Here is a 15844-nt window from a genome sequence, read left to right as displayed (position 1 = left end):
AGGTCTTCTTCTTTTCCTTTCGGCTTTTCCCTTCAGGGGTCGCCACAGTGAATCAATTTCCTCCGTCTAACCCTGTCTCTGCATCCTCTTCTCTCACACCAACTACCTTCATGTCCTCTTTCACTACATCCATAAACCTCCTCTTTGGTCTTCCTCTAGGCCTCCTGCCTGGCAGTTCAAAACTAGTTCACACTCTGAAATTGTTTGCTGGAAGGGGGTCTTCAACCATGTTGGACAAAAGGTGAAAAAACAAAAGGTGAACATCGGAGCTGCTGCAGAGTTCGTTAGCATAGAGAAGGCCTGCTAGGCATTTGAAGACATCATTACAGGCCTTGTTGGAAATAATGACCTGACAGCAGGAAGCTGCAGGCCCTAACAAGCACTCTACAACACAGACATTCAGAGAATAACAAGCCTTTAGACATCAATCCTGCCTGACCTCACACTACCTACACTGAAATCACAAATACGCCCATTTTTGCCATCGTCACTGAACTGATTGTGTTCATCAGTTGGAAGCGACAAACCAATGAGCACATTGTTAAGTAAATCATGGTGCATGAACAACTGTTTCCTGTCCTATATTTTTTCTCCACCTGTTGAGCAAGAGCACATAGACAGCGGATGAAACAAAGGCATGAGCCACAAGGCAAAGCTCTCTATTCACCACTCTGTCTACTTTTCTGACTACAGGCGAGAGGCGGGGTACATCCTGGATGCGTCACCAGCGCATCGCAGGGCCAGAACAGCTATTATTTTTAAATTGTTGCATAAAGATATACGTACATACACTTACATATTTATTTATTTTTTTACTGTTAGTAAGAACCAATTGATAAAACATATATTCACTCAATCTGATTTGTTTTTGTCGCTGAAAACTGTATCTTAGAAGTTCTCAGACAAAAATGTGAAAATCATACCCTATAAAATTAACACAACAAAATTATTCTGAACTTTAATTAAACAATAATCAATTCTTGGTTAAAGGGTAATTCTTTCACAAAATTTAAACAAAATCTGTCAGCACCTGAGTTACTTTGTTTCTAGGCAGACAAACCCGGCAGCATTCAAAGGGAGGCAGTAATGCAAAGTGAAAGGATTACAAGTGTTCTAAAAACACCAAAGAAGAAGAACAGCCCCGCTACAGGAAGTAGGACCATCTCTAACCCGGAAGTCTAATTATGCAAATTGTGGTTGCGTCGGCATGTCAACATCGCATCGAGTCTTGGATGGGAACCCCAAATTTTGTGTTATATATGAATGCTATATTAATCTTAGTAATGTTTTCATTGACAGCTGAAGATTAGTAAGAAATGTCGTTTTGCACACAGGCTGTCAAACAGTTTGATAGACGCAGAACTTAGAAACCCTGTAGACTCTAAACTACGTAGATCCGCTAGCTAGCAAGCTATCCGAGTCCCTCTCCATCCCAGTCCGGACGGGAACAGGGGAAATGTCTTGCAGCTTATGGGAGTTCGGCCGGCTCCAGGAGCTCAAAACGGTCAGGGACTACTTGTTTGAGAGCCAGAAGCCCGAACCCAAACCCGCGGAGGAACAAAACCAAACAGGTAACCAGCAGTCAACAACCAGCATGCTAACCGGAAACACGAAGAAACAACAACCCGGTTAGCTTGTTCTGACTGCAGGTTGTGGTTATACATGATGCTAACTAAGATAAAGGTGTTCACGCAGTTAAAAGAAGTAATAGTGGCTGCAATACGTTTAAGGCAGTGGAGACCTCCACTAGTTACTCCTTCATGACCTTCCTGCTGGTATAAATTATGATAAAGCTGAAGTGACAGGTGGACACAGCGTCTTGTCTGTTCTGAAAGCAGCAGAGCATTGAAACGGATGATGACGGACATTCCTGCCCCTCTGTGCTATGAGTCACCCCACATGGATCAGCTGATCACGTCTCTGCTGGCTGCTCCACTAACAAACAACACACACACACACACACACACACACGTTCATACGATGCATTTATAGACATAGAGTGTGTCATAGCCGCTCTGTGGCAAAGTGACACTGACCAACACACAATACATCACACCACGATGTTTTGTAAAGATCCAGGTTTTGTTACTTTTTCTTCTGCTCACATTTTAATTTGCTGAGTTGACGTCACAACAGCATTTCTGTGACTGTAAGAAAACGGACATAAACCGTCTTCTGCTTCGCAAACATTCTTGTTACGTTACACAGAAATGCTGTTGCTTTATCTTGTAATTTAACATACCCTGTGCACTACAGTACAACTCATTCCCCTGTCCCCCCCAGAAAATGAGCTGTCGTGGGACACCTCTGACTGGGAGTCATCCTGGGATACTGGTGACAACAAAGAGGACGAAGCCAATTCTGCCATGCCGGTTTGTCCTTTTGTATTTCATCCTGTTTCCCAATGCTGTAGTGTTAGTCATAGGGAGTAGTGTTTTTAAATCCTTTTCAATTCTAAATGGGCTGGGATGGATAAGGAAAGATAAATTATGATTATGAATTGATTTAAAGTCAATCTGGCAAACTGACATTACTGTCAGTATCATAACTTCTAATCATAAGCTAAAAAATATTATATATTGTGTGTGTGTCATATAGGGTCAAAGTGTACATTGTACTGTATGCATAATCGTTTTCACAGCCAAACTAATGAGAGAAGATGATATGCATGTATTCATGTCTAACACATATATATATATATATGTATGTATAGCGGTATAGTCTGAGTGAAAAGATAATTTCCCCATTGGGTACAATAAATTAGACTTTAATCTTAATTTAATCTTTAATGGTGTAAATGTCACAGAAGTCACATTTTGTTTGTGTTTGACCTTAGAGTTAAAATGACATCAGGTGAGGAAGACACTGGCAGGAAGACAGAGCAGCAGGCTGAAAAAGCCACATGTGTCCACCTCACACGCTATCAGGAACAATAACCTTAACTTTGCACCTCAAAGTTGGCAAATTGAGCATTTTCCATATTGTATAATTTTTTTGACATAAGCCATCACTTAGCTTCAAGTAATATTTAAACAAAATCTCTAGACCGCTGTGTATGCAGGCATGTCTGGTATTTGCCTACATAAGCAGATTTAGGTTATTATTAAATAACATGTAAAAACCTGAACAGAACTTGTATTTCATTCATAATCACTGTCAACATGTGTCACTTAAATTATGTTATTTATGAAATATTGAAGGCAGTTAACTTAAAGGTATGAGTTTGTATTACCATACATATGCATTAAAATCAAACAACAATAACAAAAATAGTTTTAAGCTGGAATAGTGAATTTTTGATTTTCTGTTTATTTGATATATGCCCCACATTCCAAAAAGAGCGACCTGTTACCGTGTGAACTCAGTGTGAGAACACCATCATGCTGCTCAAAATGTTTGGCCCTGTTAGGCATGTGCTATGATGGAAAGATGGAAAGATTTCAGGGACAGAATCTAATGAACCTGAATATCTAATGAGAGTTTGTGTTGCTGCTGAAGTTCATCCACTGAACTGGGGCAACGTCAGCGGACGGGGGAACCCACTGATGTGGAATTGGAATTGGAGGGAGAACGTTCCCCACATACATTGGCGGAGCGCAAAAGCTGCAAAACCACTATGTTGTTTACAGTATGTGACATTGACATGAGCGCTGGGTGGTTCTTGAAAGGTTCCCTTCCACTTCCTGTTTGCCAGCAGGTGAATGAAGAGACCTCAGGGCAGGGTGGGGCCTGGCTGCAGGACTGTGTGGTGTCCCTGTCTCCCTGCTCTGACCTCCTAGTGGTGGCCCGGGAACAGAAGGCTGTCTTTCTCTCAGGTCAGTTGTTCAATCACACACTCAGAAGTCGTGGAGCACACAGAGGAGCTTCACCAGTGCTTGTTGATGTCTGCTGACTCACAGCTAAGTGGCGTTCAGACGACAGCGGCAGAGAGGAGATGACCCTGGATGTGTCTTGGAGTGGAACCCTCGGCACTGACGAAGGGTAAGTAGACTTAAAGAAGATGCTGAGGGCAGGTGGTTGATGGGGAGTGGGGCAACAGCTGAGATACCAGATAATGGACCAGTTCAAGTCTTCAGAGATGGATCTTTTTGTGTTCCCTCACTATAGAGAGTGTGTGAGCAGTTCCATCTGTATACCACTGGCGAGCCAGAAGAGGTAACTAGAGGTGATACGGATGTACAGTATGTCTGCGTATCTGCAAATGCGAGTCATAATATCTGTATGTGTTTGTGTGTGTGTGTGTGTGTAGGAGCTCCACAGGGCGTCCCGACTGGACATGTGTGGTAATGGGATTCAGTTCGGGCTACGTCCGCTTCTACACAGAGGTACCTCACTCATGTGAACTGAAATATCATCTTTAGTTTCATGCACTAGAGAGTTTTTGTGCGGTACAGTAGTCCCTCGTCTATTCACGCCACAATATGTTCGGCTTCACTACATCAGAGATTTTTAAATGATATATATATAATATATTTTCCTTGATGAGACGTAAGTTTTATCTCATCGAGGACAAGGAAGAGAGCGAGAGGCGAGGAGCAAATGTCTCCCATGAGCTGTAGTCACGTGATACCGTATGCGCATGCTATTGGCTGACAGCATCTGTGTGTGCACTGCGTTCTGAGACTCACGGTTCCTCCTGCGAGTTTATAAAAGTGTTAAACAGTCTATAATAGTGTGGGAAATGGTAATCCAGTCGAAGGTGGTTTAATATCAGTTTGGGGAGGGTTCATAAACGTTTAAATTATCCTAAATAATAAAACAAACAGTTTGTGGTTATATCGCGGAATTTCATTTTTCGCGGGTGGTCCTTGAACGCGTTAATCTCAAGGAACGAGGGATTACTGTAATTAATTTTTGTTAGATACCCAGAAGAAACATCTTTGCTCCAGCAAATGAGAAACAACAAAAATTAATGTGTTACCGTTTTCTTGTCAGAGTGGGGTTCTGCTCCTGGCCCAGCTTCTACATGAAGACCCAGTGCTGCGGCTGAAGTGTCGTACCTACGAGATCCCACGCCATCCTGGAGTCAGTGAGCAGGTACTGCACACAAAGGGCACACCTGACCCTAACCCCAACCCACAAAGTCAGACTGTCTTCTCTGTGAAAGTGAATTGTCTGTCCACATCTCTGCTAAAAGCCTGGATAAAGTTCAGTAATAGTTCAAAGTAATCTGTAGGTGTGCATCTGTCATAATTGATTCTTGAACTTGTTTGTTTTTACATTTTCACCCGTATTTGGAACAGACCATAAGATCCATGTAGTATCTGTCTGTCTGTCTGTGGACACCAGGTTTCTGTTTGTCAGGTGAGCTCCTGTCTACTGGAGCAGCTGAGTGTGGAGACCGGTTTATCTCATAACCACGTTTCTAACTGGAGGCTCCTGCTCGCTTTACCTCAGCTGTAAGTTACACTTCAAATTACTTTCTTTGTTTTTAATAGAGATTTTATTCCTTTCTCAGCATGAAGAGTTGAGCATCCTCTATCCTGCTGCTCTGGTCACCATCGATGGCTTCAGCCTTTTCCAGTCCTTGCGTGCCTGCAGGAACCAGGTTGCCAGAGGTACGCCTGTTAGTGTGGAAAAGTGTGTTAAAGCACATCCAAGTGGGATTACTGACTATAAGTACATGTGTGTTTCTAAACTGTATGACTAGAGCTGTGAGGCTGCAGTTATAAATAATATAATCTGTCTATAGTGTGTAGTGATTAACGTGTTAACCAGTGTGTGTTTGGCTACAGCGTTCACTTACTAAGGAGACATGCAGCACACAACATTCCCACTGCTGCACAAACATACAGAATTACAGTTTCTAGAAGGTCAAACTTTGTCAGGGTTATTAGTGGACGGTAATCAGGGGGGCATCTGCTGTGCTTTGCACCCAGCGACGGCAGCAGGCAGTGATGTGATCCAGCCCCCGCCCCTGGCCTACAAGAAGTGGGGTCTGCAGGACATGGACACGATTGTGGACCACAGCAGTGTGGGTAAGAAACTGTTCCTCACCTGACGTCAGGGGGTCAGAGTGACCCACAGGTGTGTCTCATTGATTCTGATCATGTGACGTGTGCCACTGGGTCATACTCACTGGACCTTCCAGGCTTCTGGATTCAGATCCATTCTGTTCCTCAGGACAAACATCTAGATGTTATCTAGATGTAGACGTAGCAGCTGTCACGTGGCGTTGTCTTCATTCCATCTTTCCCACAATCCTTTTCTCTCCTGCTGCTAGGCGTCATGACGTTGTGTGTGTTCGACCAGATGAAGAACGCATCAATCCTGGGGGGGTTTAACGCTTCAGTCAAAGGCAGCCCCCCCGCCATGAGTCAGTATGTGACTGTAGGAGGGGGGCCCTACACGGGCTTTTACTACGCTGTAGAGGTGAGTTCCCTGCAGTGAGGACAGACAACATGACCCGAAGTACGTCTGACTTTCAGAACAGTTGGAACATAAGAAATAATCTGATGATGTTTCTTTGGCCTCTGGGAGGTTTCACCTAACATTTTTCAATGTTTTGTTTTTTTAACCTTTGGGGCTCTTCTTAAAAATAAGGCTGCAGTTTCTTCACAGTTTTTATGACATTTTATACACCAGCCCCATGCCAGACAGCACAGTGAGACTGACTGTCTGTTGGAGAGTGCTCTGACAATTTGCTGTCTCTGTGTGGTTTTAGGGGAGCTCCCAGCCTCTCCTGTCTCATGTGGCTCTAGCTGTGGCCACCAAACTGACCTCGGCCCTCTTCAGCGCTGCCAGGTTTGATAGCTTGTTTTTAAAACTGGCTTCCATGTGTGAATGAGACTGTTGGAAACAAAAATTTTATCAAACACAATGTTGGTTAAAGGACACCTTTCTTAAATCCATACAAGCATTGTTGGTCTGTGTCATGTGTTTGATTTCCATCATTTCATGTCTCTCTCAACTCAGTGGGTGGTTGGGTTGGAACAAGAACAAGCAGGAAGAGGAGGTTGTTCAGAAACACAAGCCCAAGGTGGAGCCCGCTACACCACTGGGGATCAGGTACCGGTCCACGTTGACCCACATTGGTGTCGGTTATGTCCTTTTTTTCCCATCCCTTCTCTGATCTCTGACCTCTGCTGTCCAGATTTGGTCTCCCAGACTCTCGTCGCCACGGCGAATCCATCTGTCTGTCCCCCTGCAGCACCCTGGCTGGGGTGACTGATGACTTTGGTCGAGTCACGTTGTTGGACTTGTGCAGGGGCATTTCTATTCGCATGTGGAAAGGTGAGTAGCAAAGACGAAGGAATCTTGAGGTTGTTCACACGTCTGTGATTAGAAGGCAAAGCGTTAAATCCATCCTCAGTATTCTGCTTTTTTGTCCTGATTCAGAGCTAGCAGCTAAAGTCTGCTTGTCTTTCACCTGCAGGTTACCGTGACGCTCAGCTGGGCTGGCTGCAGGTTCTAGAGGAGCACGGCGAGAGGGACTTGTCCCCCTCCACCTCTCACCCGAGGCGTCGTGCTCTGTTCATGGTCATCTATGCCCCCCGTCGAGGAATCCTGGAGGTGTGGGCGATGCAGCACGGGCCTCGAGTCGGAGCCTTCAATGTGGGAAAACACTGCAGGTGAAGGCAACGAATACGTGATGTCTGTGCACTCAGTCACTGGGTAGACGAGCACACAGTAAGATACTGTTGTGTGTGTGTGTGTGTGTGTGTGTGTGTGTGTGTGGGGGGACACCCACAGGCTGCTGTATGCTGGCTACCATCTGATGGGCGTGAACAACGTGACCAGTCAGGGCCGGCAGGTTCACACCCAGCAGGTGTGTCTGCTGGACCCCATCACCGGCGCGCTGAGGACGGTGAACATCCCCTTCCACCTGGCCCTCAGGTCGGGACACAGACGCAACACCATTGATTATAGACTATGCACTATAGATTGTTAGTGAAAAAATAGTCCCCAAACTCCTTGTTCTGATAATCCAATACTGTATATAAAATTAATTCCACCAAATTATCAATATTCCAACAAATTGTGTCAAATAATCCGATAGGCTGTTCCAGATGTTCTTGAGTTGAAAAGAACACAGACAGAAGTATTCCAAGTCAAAAGTGTTTATTCCACAAAAAGAGGTCCTAAACACCCAGAATGCACCTGGAGTAGACTGGGTCGATTCTTTTGTGCACTGCTTCTTATCCCCACAGGTCATTGTGGGGCAACCACCTCTGACCTACGCCCATGACCTTGTATATAAATTAAATGTGCTGTGGTTTTCTTCTGATAGGTGCATACACCACATTTTATTTACATAATTTTCCTCTTTGCAAGATAACTCCAGGTGTGAGCTCCTCCTCCATGCGTCACATACAATCCAGTGCTGTCTGATCTTTCCAAGTATTTTCTGTCCATCCTTATATCATCAGCATCCCCTTTTGGTAATAAGTCATTGGTAGCCTCTGCATAGGGATATACAGTGATCCCTCGTTACTCACGATTGATGCGTTCAGGAACCACGCGTGATATAGCGACAAACTATTTATTTGATTATTTATGACAATTTAAACGTTTCTGAGCCCTCCCCATACTGATGTTAAACCACTGTCTGTCTGTATTACCTTTTCCCACACTCTGATAGACTGTTTAAAGCACTTTTGTATTAAAGTAAAGTATGTGTGTACGGTATCATGTGATTACTGACTAAAAATCCACGATGTAGTGAGCCCGGGCATTTTGTAGCGCGAATAAGCGAGGGATTACTGCACTGAACATGTGTTTTCAGCCCTGAACTAGTAGCTTGTTGGCTCTGAAGTTCAATAATTAATGTTGTAACTCACAAACCAACACAGTTACAGTTACTTTTTACTCTTAGATTCATCAGCTAATCAGTTATCAGTAGCTGATCTGGCTGATGTGATGATACACCGATGCTCATAAAAAGGTGGTTCATGTCTACTCCAGAAGACATCAGTCATGTGACCTGGTTCCTGTATACATAGAAAAATATTGGCATTTCTGCTCTAGACATCCTCTCATGTCTTTAGCATGACTGGATGCTGTAGATGGTTGTTTGTTATGTAATCATTTAGTTATTTACGTTCCTAATCTTAAGACGGGCTCCCAGCGTCTCAGTCAACACCTTCCTTCTGTGTTCACTTCAGTGACAAGAAGAGTGAGCGAGCCAAAGATATGCACCTGTTAAAGAGACTCACTACTTTACTGAGGAGCAGAGAGCTGCAGCCTGGTACACACACACACACACACACACACACACACACACACACACACACACACACACACACACACACACACACACACACACACACAGGAAGTGAGAGGTTAGTATCAATGGGATTCTCCTCTCAATCCTCTCTTCTGTCCAGACGTTTTGGAGACTGAGGCCAGAGGCGTGCTGTTGGACATCAAACATCCTGCCATCAAGAAGCAGGTGGGACAGAAAGCACAGACAGTCTCACCCATTCCTTCAGGACTACTCCACTACTCTACCGTCAGTATTAGGATCACATTAGTTACTGAAGTCTTTCCTCTTTGTTTTAGGCTCTGGAGTCTCTCCTGTCAAACAAGAGCGCTCCTGTGTCCTGTCTAACTAACGTCACACGTGGATTATATGATGGACTGAAGCAGCAAAGTAAAGAATGTGTTAATTGTTTAGAAAACCTCTCATTTAAATGTTCTGTATTCCTTATTCCTTATGTAGTTTCCATATTACTGCTCTGGAAAAGGCCTGAAATGTAAATGTACACCTGTAGAGAAATGTTTTGTGTTTGTGTGTGTGTGTGTGTGTGTGCGCGTGCTCGTGCGCTGCAGATCCTGAGGAAGTTGACCCAACGTTACTCCAGTTCTGTTCATCTCAGCTGAAGTTGCTCCAGCTCTACACGGATATCCGGCGCCTGCACTCTGCTGCAGACTCGGAGGTCTGCTGTACAAATGTGAGCCAACACACACACACACACACACACACACACACACACACACACACACACCTGGTTAAGAGTTAGCTTTTATAAACAGATGTTTGCACACAAATGCAGAGGATGAGGACGAAAGAAAATGTTGGTGCTGGAGGGATTAGTTTTTGTTTGCAGTCAGTTTGTAGCCCACATGTGTCAAACAGAAAGAAGCATCTCTGACCGTCTCTGAGACTTGACTTCTCTCACCTGAGGACGACTTTTTATTTCCTTTAAGTCTTCATTTATATGCAGGCAGTCATCCAGGTGCAAAGGTCCTGTCTCAACTCCAGCTGACTTTCTTACAGTTGCTGATTTATTCTTAAAATTTTACTGACTGATCCCTGTCGGGAAATTATTGATCCACTCTAGCACATATTGTTAGTTCAATCAATCAATAAATCAACCTATATTTGTAAAGCGTTTAATCACATCAGCAGACATTTCAAAGCGTTTAACAGACAGTTTGCATGCGTGTACTATATATACTGTATGTGTGCCTTGATGTTTTCTAATAACCCTCAAACACACACTTTCTAGCTGTAGAGCTATACTTTATAAATCAGGCTGTAATGCTTGTTTCAGTGAACAGCTCTAATTCCTGATTCTGTCTCGCTCAGCAGGATTCCCCAACAGGCATAGAGGAGGATTTATCTCGCGTTGCCCCCACGTTGCAGCGCTACGCCCAGCTCACCTCCAGGCCCAGTGTCTCCTTCGCCCAGGACTCACCCGACTGCCCCCTGCGCCCCCAGGCCTTTCTCACCCAGATCGAGTGCACTGCAGACGGGGAGCTGAGGGTGCTCCGTACGTCTGAGGTGGAGTGGAATCTGCTCGGTGAGGCAACATCCGTGTATTACATGACCCGGTTACCATTATAGATGTGACGCATTCTGTTCTAGACACACTCGATGTACATGTGTGTGTGTGTGTATCACACAAACAAGGTGTAGAATTATTTTTAGAACACACACAAACCTTTTCTCACACAGCAGTCTGAACATTGTGGCTCACACGTTCAGAACGAGAACCGTTCCTGTGTGTGTTTTTCAGGGAACTTCATGTTCTGGGGGTGTCTGTTTGGACAGAGTCCGCTCCACCAGGTGTGTGACACGCTGCAGCAGGCTGGCATCCGTCCACAGCAGCTGCTGGTAAGACAGGAAACCACTGAGGACGAAATAGCTTCACATTCATAACGAGTTTATCTAAAGCGAAATCACAAACCACAAATATGAAACTGTTCTGAGGCACAGAACCAGAAGAATTCTACCAGCAGCATATTGTAACATGTGCGTTTAGACGTGCCAAGACTGTAAATGAAGGCTTTTTTCTGACATTTCCTGTCTGTAGTCTCTGCTGCTCAGTGTGTGGCTACAGAGAGAGAGGGAGATGCTTCGGAAACCAGAAGAAACTGTTAGAAACTTACACACACTGCTCCTCTCCCTCAGCAACATGAAAGGTACGCGTTTATATTCAGTTATCTTTACATTTCTATATGCCAGTGGAAAAAGAAGAATGAAAGGACGCCTCCTCTTCCTCCTCCTGCTCCTCTTCCTCAGGTGCAGTTGAGGAGTCATGGGACCCGCAGTCTGTCTCCCCCTGGTGGCAGCAAGTACGCATCACCATCGTCCAGTCCTACAATGCAGCGGCTGCGCTGCTGGCTGCCTTTGTTGCTCACCGCGTTGCCAAGGAGAGCATCACCAGCCGAGCTGACAGCAAGGTTGTGTCACACACACACACACACACACACACACACACACACACACACACACACACACACACACACACACACACACACACACACACACACACACACACACACTGATAAGCAGCATGCAGTGTGAGACTTGAAGCGGCTCTTAATGATGGTAAATGACTGAGTAAAAGACTTGAATTCCTCACTAATTAACAGACCGACAGATAAACCAACGTCAGACAAAACATGTACTCCATTTGACACGAGTCTTTCTGTGTACACCCTGTACACACTATATATGTATAAGTGAATTACTAACACTAGAGTGTGCTATTAATTTCCCCTAGGGGATCATTCCAGTATATAAAATAAAATGAAAACAATTCTATCAATTCATTTCATCCTGATTACATTTCCACTCGTCTCTATCCTGATGTTTCTGATGGAACTGTTGTGTGTTTCTGACTCAGCCTGTTTTGTGTGCCAGTTGCAGTCGGAGTGGGAGACGGTGTCCCTGGAGCTGGAGCAGTGGGTGGTGTGTGTTCGACAGCTGGAGGACGTGCTGGTGCTGCAGACGCTGCTGTTGGTGCCCCCTCCTCAGGGAGCAGCAGGGGGCGCTGCTGCTCATTGCTCCATCAAGACCTTACTGGAGGGAGGCACAGGTGGGCTGCAGAACAAGGGTTTCCTCAGGAACGCCGGCGTTTGTAGGGAGACACATGTGACCTCCCCTAAGTAATAACCTTCAGTCTGATTTTGTCTCCACGTCTCTCTGTGAAGGTGGAATCGCTGACAGCGTCTCCAAGTGGGTTTTCAGGCACAACTTGGCCCCTGAGAGACTAAAGGAGGTCTTGTTAAAAGAAGACGACCAGGAGGCAGACGTGAAACTAGATCTGAAGGCAGGCAGTGAAGGAACGGGGCAGAAGGACCAGAACGACAAGGAGACAGCAGGTCAGGACCAAAACACCTCCCAAATCCAGATGTTTTCTCTTTGACACGAGGCATCATTCTGATGTCAGGGAGCCTCAAAATTTAAAAAAAAATCACTTCTGTTGACTCTTCACTCTTTTTAACCAGCTTTTAAGGGTGATCAATACATTTTATAGATCCAGTGAAAGGTGACACAGCCTGCAGTAATTGCTGCAGTGCACTGGAACCTCTTTGTGTCGTCTGAATTGATCTACATTAAATCTGTCTGTTGTGTTTTGTAGAGCTGTTGGCGTCTGTCTGTCGGCGGTTCCCAAACTCGCTGTCACCTGACTTGTTCTTCGCTCACTGCTGCTGGGAGTACGTGGTGCAGTGGAACAAAGACCCCGAGGTAAACCTGCAAACACACAGGTTGTTGTTTCCTACATTTTATTTATCAGGTCAGGTTCTGCTTCTTGTTGATCTTAAACAACATCTGTGTTTGTCTCTGAAGCTGAAGCTGACGCTTCAGCGGTGTGTGTGTTGGTGAAGCTCCGTGTGTGTGTTTGGGTGTCAGAGGGAATCATGTCACCACTGTGTTTCTCTTCCTAGGAGGGACGACTCTTATGCTGGGCTGTCGAACACCTGAAGCTGGTTTCCAGTCCTCATATCCAACTGGGTGAGGGGCTGAGGGTTAACCCTATCCTGACCGTATCAGTATGTACTGACTTCCTTCATGAATCTTCCTCACAGGCATTTCCTCAATGATGTGGAGCACGTTCATCGTCAAGCGCTTCTCAGCGGCGTGCTACCTGATGGAGAAGGTGATTCAGTGTAGAGAACTCCTTCAAGTCAGAGGCACGACTGTTGGGCTTTAAGTAACATATGTACTGTTTTCTAGGTGGGGAAAGCTCCCAAAGACCGCTTATGTCGACGGGTAGGTCTGTTTCCTTATTTATCCTAAAACATTACTTTAGATTAGATTGTTTGATCCCAGTTTTGATGTATGGATTTGTGTGGAGTGGATTTGCTTGATGGATGCTTTCTAAGGCTGTTTTCACACACAGGACGTTGGTATGGGAGATAAAGCCGTGACATCCTTCATGGGCTGCTGCGTCCAGCTGCTGCAGATCCTGATGGAGGTGACTGGACTATTGCTTAAAAATCACAGCCCTATGTCGTTTATAAAATCCTATGTAAGTAAAGACGTTCCCTGACGAAGCATGGACGAGCCAATCACTACCACTACTAACACCACCAGCACTCGCTATGCATTTACAGCAATGTGTTCACTCACTGGTGCACCTAAAGGTCCCTCCAGGTGTGTTTGAGAGAACCTTTACCTGTTACTGGAGATAAACCACATCTGGATCTCCACCAAAGTCGTAAAATAATCCATACTTGATATATTTTTACGCTGCTGATGGATTTCAACACGCTGAGATCTCAGCACAGAGACGCCTCAGACTGCAGGGCGTGTGTGCTCTCCTGTGTGAACTGTTAACGTGTGGTGATCATAAAGTGAATTTGTCACGTGTCGATCACCGTTCTACACTGAGCTTCTCGCTCACGCAGGCTGACTCGGCGGTGGAGGAGGTTCCTGCTCCTGAGCTGTCGGTGGAGGAGGCCTGGTGTGGGGCCGAGGGCCCGGCGTCCATCGCTGAGCTGGCCCTGGAGCAGAAAGGCATCCACTACCCCCTGGTGCAGCACCACTGCCTGTTAGCCTCGCTGCTACACACTGCCATGACCTTCAGCCTGAAGGTCAAACCTCTGAGCCTGTTCGACAGCAAGGTGAGGATAACACTGAGTTCAACACGCCGATTCAGAGGTGGTTCCTGACTGAATTAAGGTGTGTGTGTGTGTGTGTGTGTGTGTGTGTGTGTGTGTGTGTGTGTGTGTGTGTCAGGGTAAGAATGCCTTCTTCAGAGACCTCACCACCATCCAGCTGATGCCCAGTGGGGACATGGACCCCAGTCTGGTGTTGCTCCGGCAGGAGGTCAGTGTTTCTGAGATAAGGGAACGTTCTGGTTTGGTTCCACGTCTGACGCACTCTTGTTCCCTGTGTGTGTGTGTGTGTGTGTCTCAGTTCCTCCTGCGGGTGCTGACCAGCTGGGTTCAGGCTATCGACAGTAACAGCAGCTCCAGCTCCCTCCCCCTCCCCCCCAGCGGACCGAAGGCCGGCTGGTGGCCCTCCACCTGTCTGGAGCTGGCGGCGCTGCTGCAGGTCAACCCCGACATCCTGAGGCGCCACCTGGTGTGTGAGCTGTACAACCAGGGCCTGGACCCGCGGGCCGAGGAGGTAGTGAGCTCAGCTGGTACCCAGAATGCAGCGTTTGACGCCTCACAGCCAATCGTGACACTCAGATCCCCCCCCCCCCGTGTGCTGGTTTCCACTGTCCCTCACCCAGGTGATGTTTGAGGTGGAGGATAAAGACGTGTTGGGCTCCCAGCTGCTGGTGCTGACGGGCCAGAGGCTCAGCTACTCGCTGCTCCACAACCAGAGCCAGACGCAGGCCGCCATGGAGCTGCTGGCCCGCCTGCCCCCCACCCTCTGCACCTGGCTCAAGGCTATGGTGAGACCAGGCTGACGTCAGCCGGACACGGCTCGTGTCTCAACAAACTCGTGTCTCCAGGTTCTTCAGCAGTTTGGTCCTGACTGATGAAACGTTTTGTGCGCTGCAGGATCCCGGTGAGCTGCGGTGCCCCCTGGTGGCCCTCCCGCAGACCAGCAGGCTGGTCGGCCGGCTGGTTGAAATCCTGCCGGAGAACCACGCCCAGTACAGCCTGGCCCTGCACCTGCTGGAGGCTGTGGAGGCTCTGGCCACCGAGGACTGAGGCGGGGGGGTGGACCCACTGAAGGCGGAGCGATGAAGAGGAACCACTGCAGGAAGCTGGACGAACGGCCTCCATTCAGTTTACGTTAGTGTGAGAAACTAATCCAGGTTAATTCAAGACGGACTTGAGCGGCTTTGAACTTGATCCAGTCCATCATCCTTTCATGCATGTAACATTAAATATATGGGATGTTTGTGTCAACAGGAGGGTGTTTGATCTGTTTCTGGGTGGGGATCGAAGGGACGAGGCGTCTGTTGTCACCTCTCCTTCGTTTTCAGTCCGACTGTGACAGTAAGTTGGTGCCATGAGTGTTTCTCCTGCTCCCCCCCCCCCCACATGAAGACGTATCAGAGTGTTGCGGACCTTATTTTGTATTTCTACATACAAAGCTGTGCCTGTACACCTCCCGTTCTGTCGCCCACTCGGTTCATCTCCAGCAGAATAAAGAGGTGTCTCCAAAACCCAGACGTGGATTCTGTTCAGATCACATCTACGTCGTTTC

At 46.5% G+C, this 15844-nt stretch overlaps 1 protein-coding gene across 4 annotated transcripts; it reads left to right on the top strand.

Annotated features, from left to right (window-relative positions):
• Window positions 1–1201: 1201 nt before the first annotated feature.
• Window positions 1202–15545, top strand: rab3gap2 (RAB3 GTPase activating protein subunit 2 (non-catalytic)). Of its 4 annotated transcripts, none has more exons than XM_068338179.1 (35): window positions 1202–1571; window positions 2284–2372; window positions 3698–3815; window positions 3900–3981; window positions 4108–4155; window positions 4250–4325; window positions 4936–5037; window positions 5459–5558; window positions 5880–5978; window positions 6224–6372; window positions 6665–6744; window positions 6916–7008; window positions 7094–7233; window positions 7376–7571; window positions 7693–7836; window positions 9105–9187; window positions 9327–9391; window positions 9502–9592; window positions 9772–9893; window positions 10535–10745; window positions 10962–11059; window positions 11259–11367; window positions 11468–11628; window positions 12092–12266; window positions 12382–12552; window positions 12813–12919; window positions 13120–13186; window positions 13261–13331; window positions 13409–13444; window positions 13575–13649; window positions 14083–14298; window positions 14414–14503; window positions 14594–14806; window positions 14916–15080; window positions 15190–15545. In XM_068338179.1, the coding sequence occupies exons 1-35, from the start codon at window positions 1457–1459 to the stop codon at window positions 15340–15342; spliced, it is 4110 nt and encodes a 1369-aa protein (XP_068194280.1). In that variant the 5' UTR covers window positions 1202–1456; the 3' UTR covers window positions 15343–15545. The 4 variants fall into 4 exon arrangements, with proteins under 4 accessions (XP_068194280.1, XP_068194278.1, XP_068194279.1 ...); XM_068338177.1 differs by having other exon boundaries at window positions 13575–13703; XM_068338178.1 differs by having other exon boundaries at window positions 3695–3815.
• The last annotated feature ends 299 nt before the right edge of the window (window positions 15546–15844 follow it).

This window comes from Antennarius striatus, chromosome 17 (genome assembly GCF_040054535.1).
Source record: "Antennarius striatus isolate MH-2024 chromosome 17, ASM4005453v1, whole genome shotgun sequence".
NCBI classification, from domain to species: domain Eukaryota; kingdom Metazoa; phylum Chordata; class Actinopteri; order Lophiiformes; family Antennariidae; genus Antennarius; species Antennarius striatus.
The sequence above is the reverse complement of the archived record's forward strand: the minus strand, read 5'-3'. Positions and strand labels throughout refer to the sequence as shown.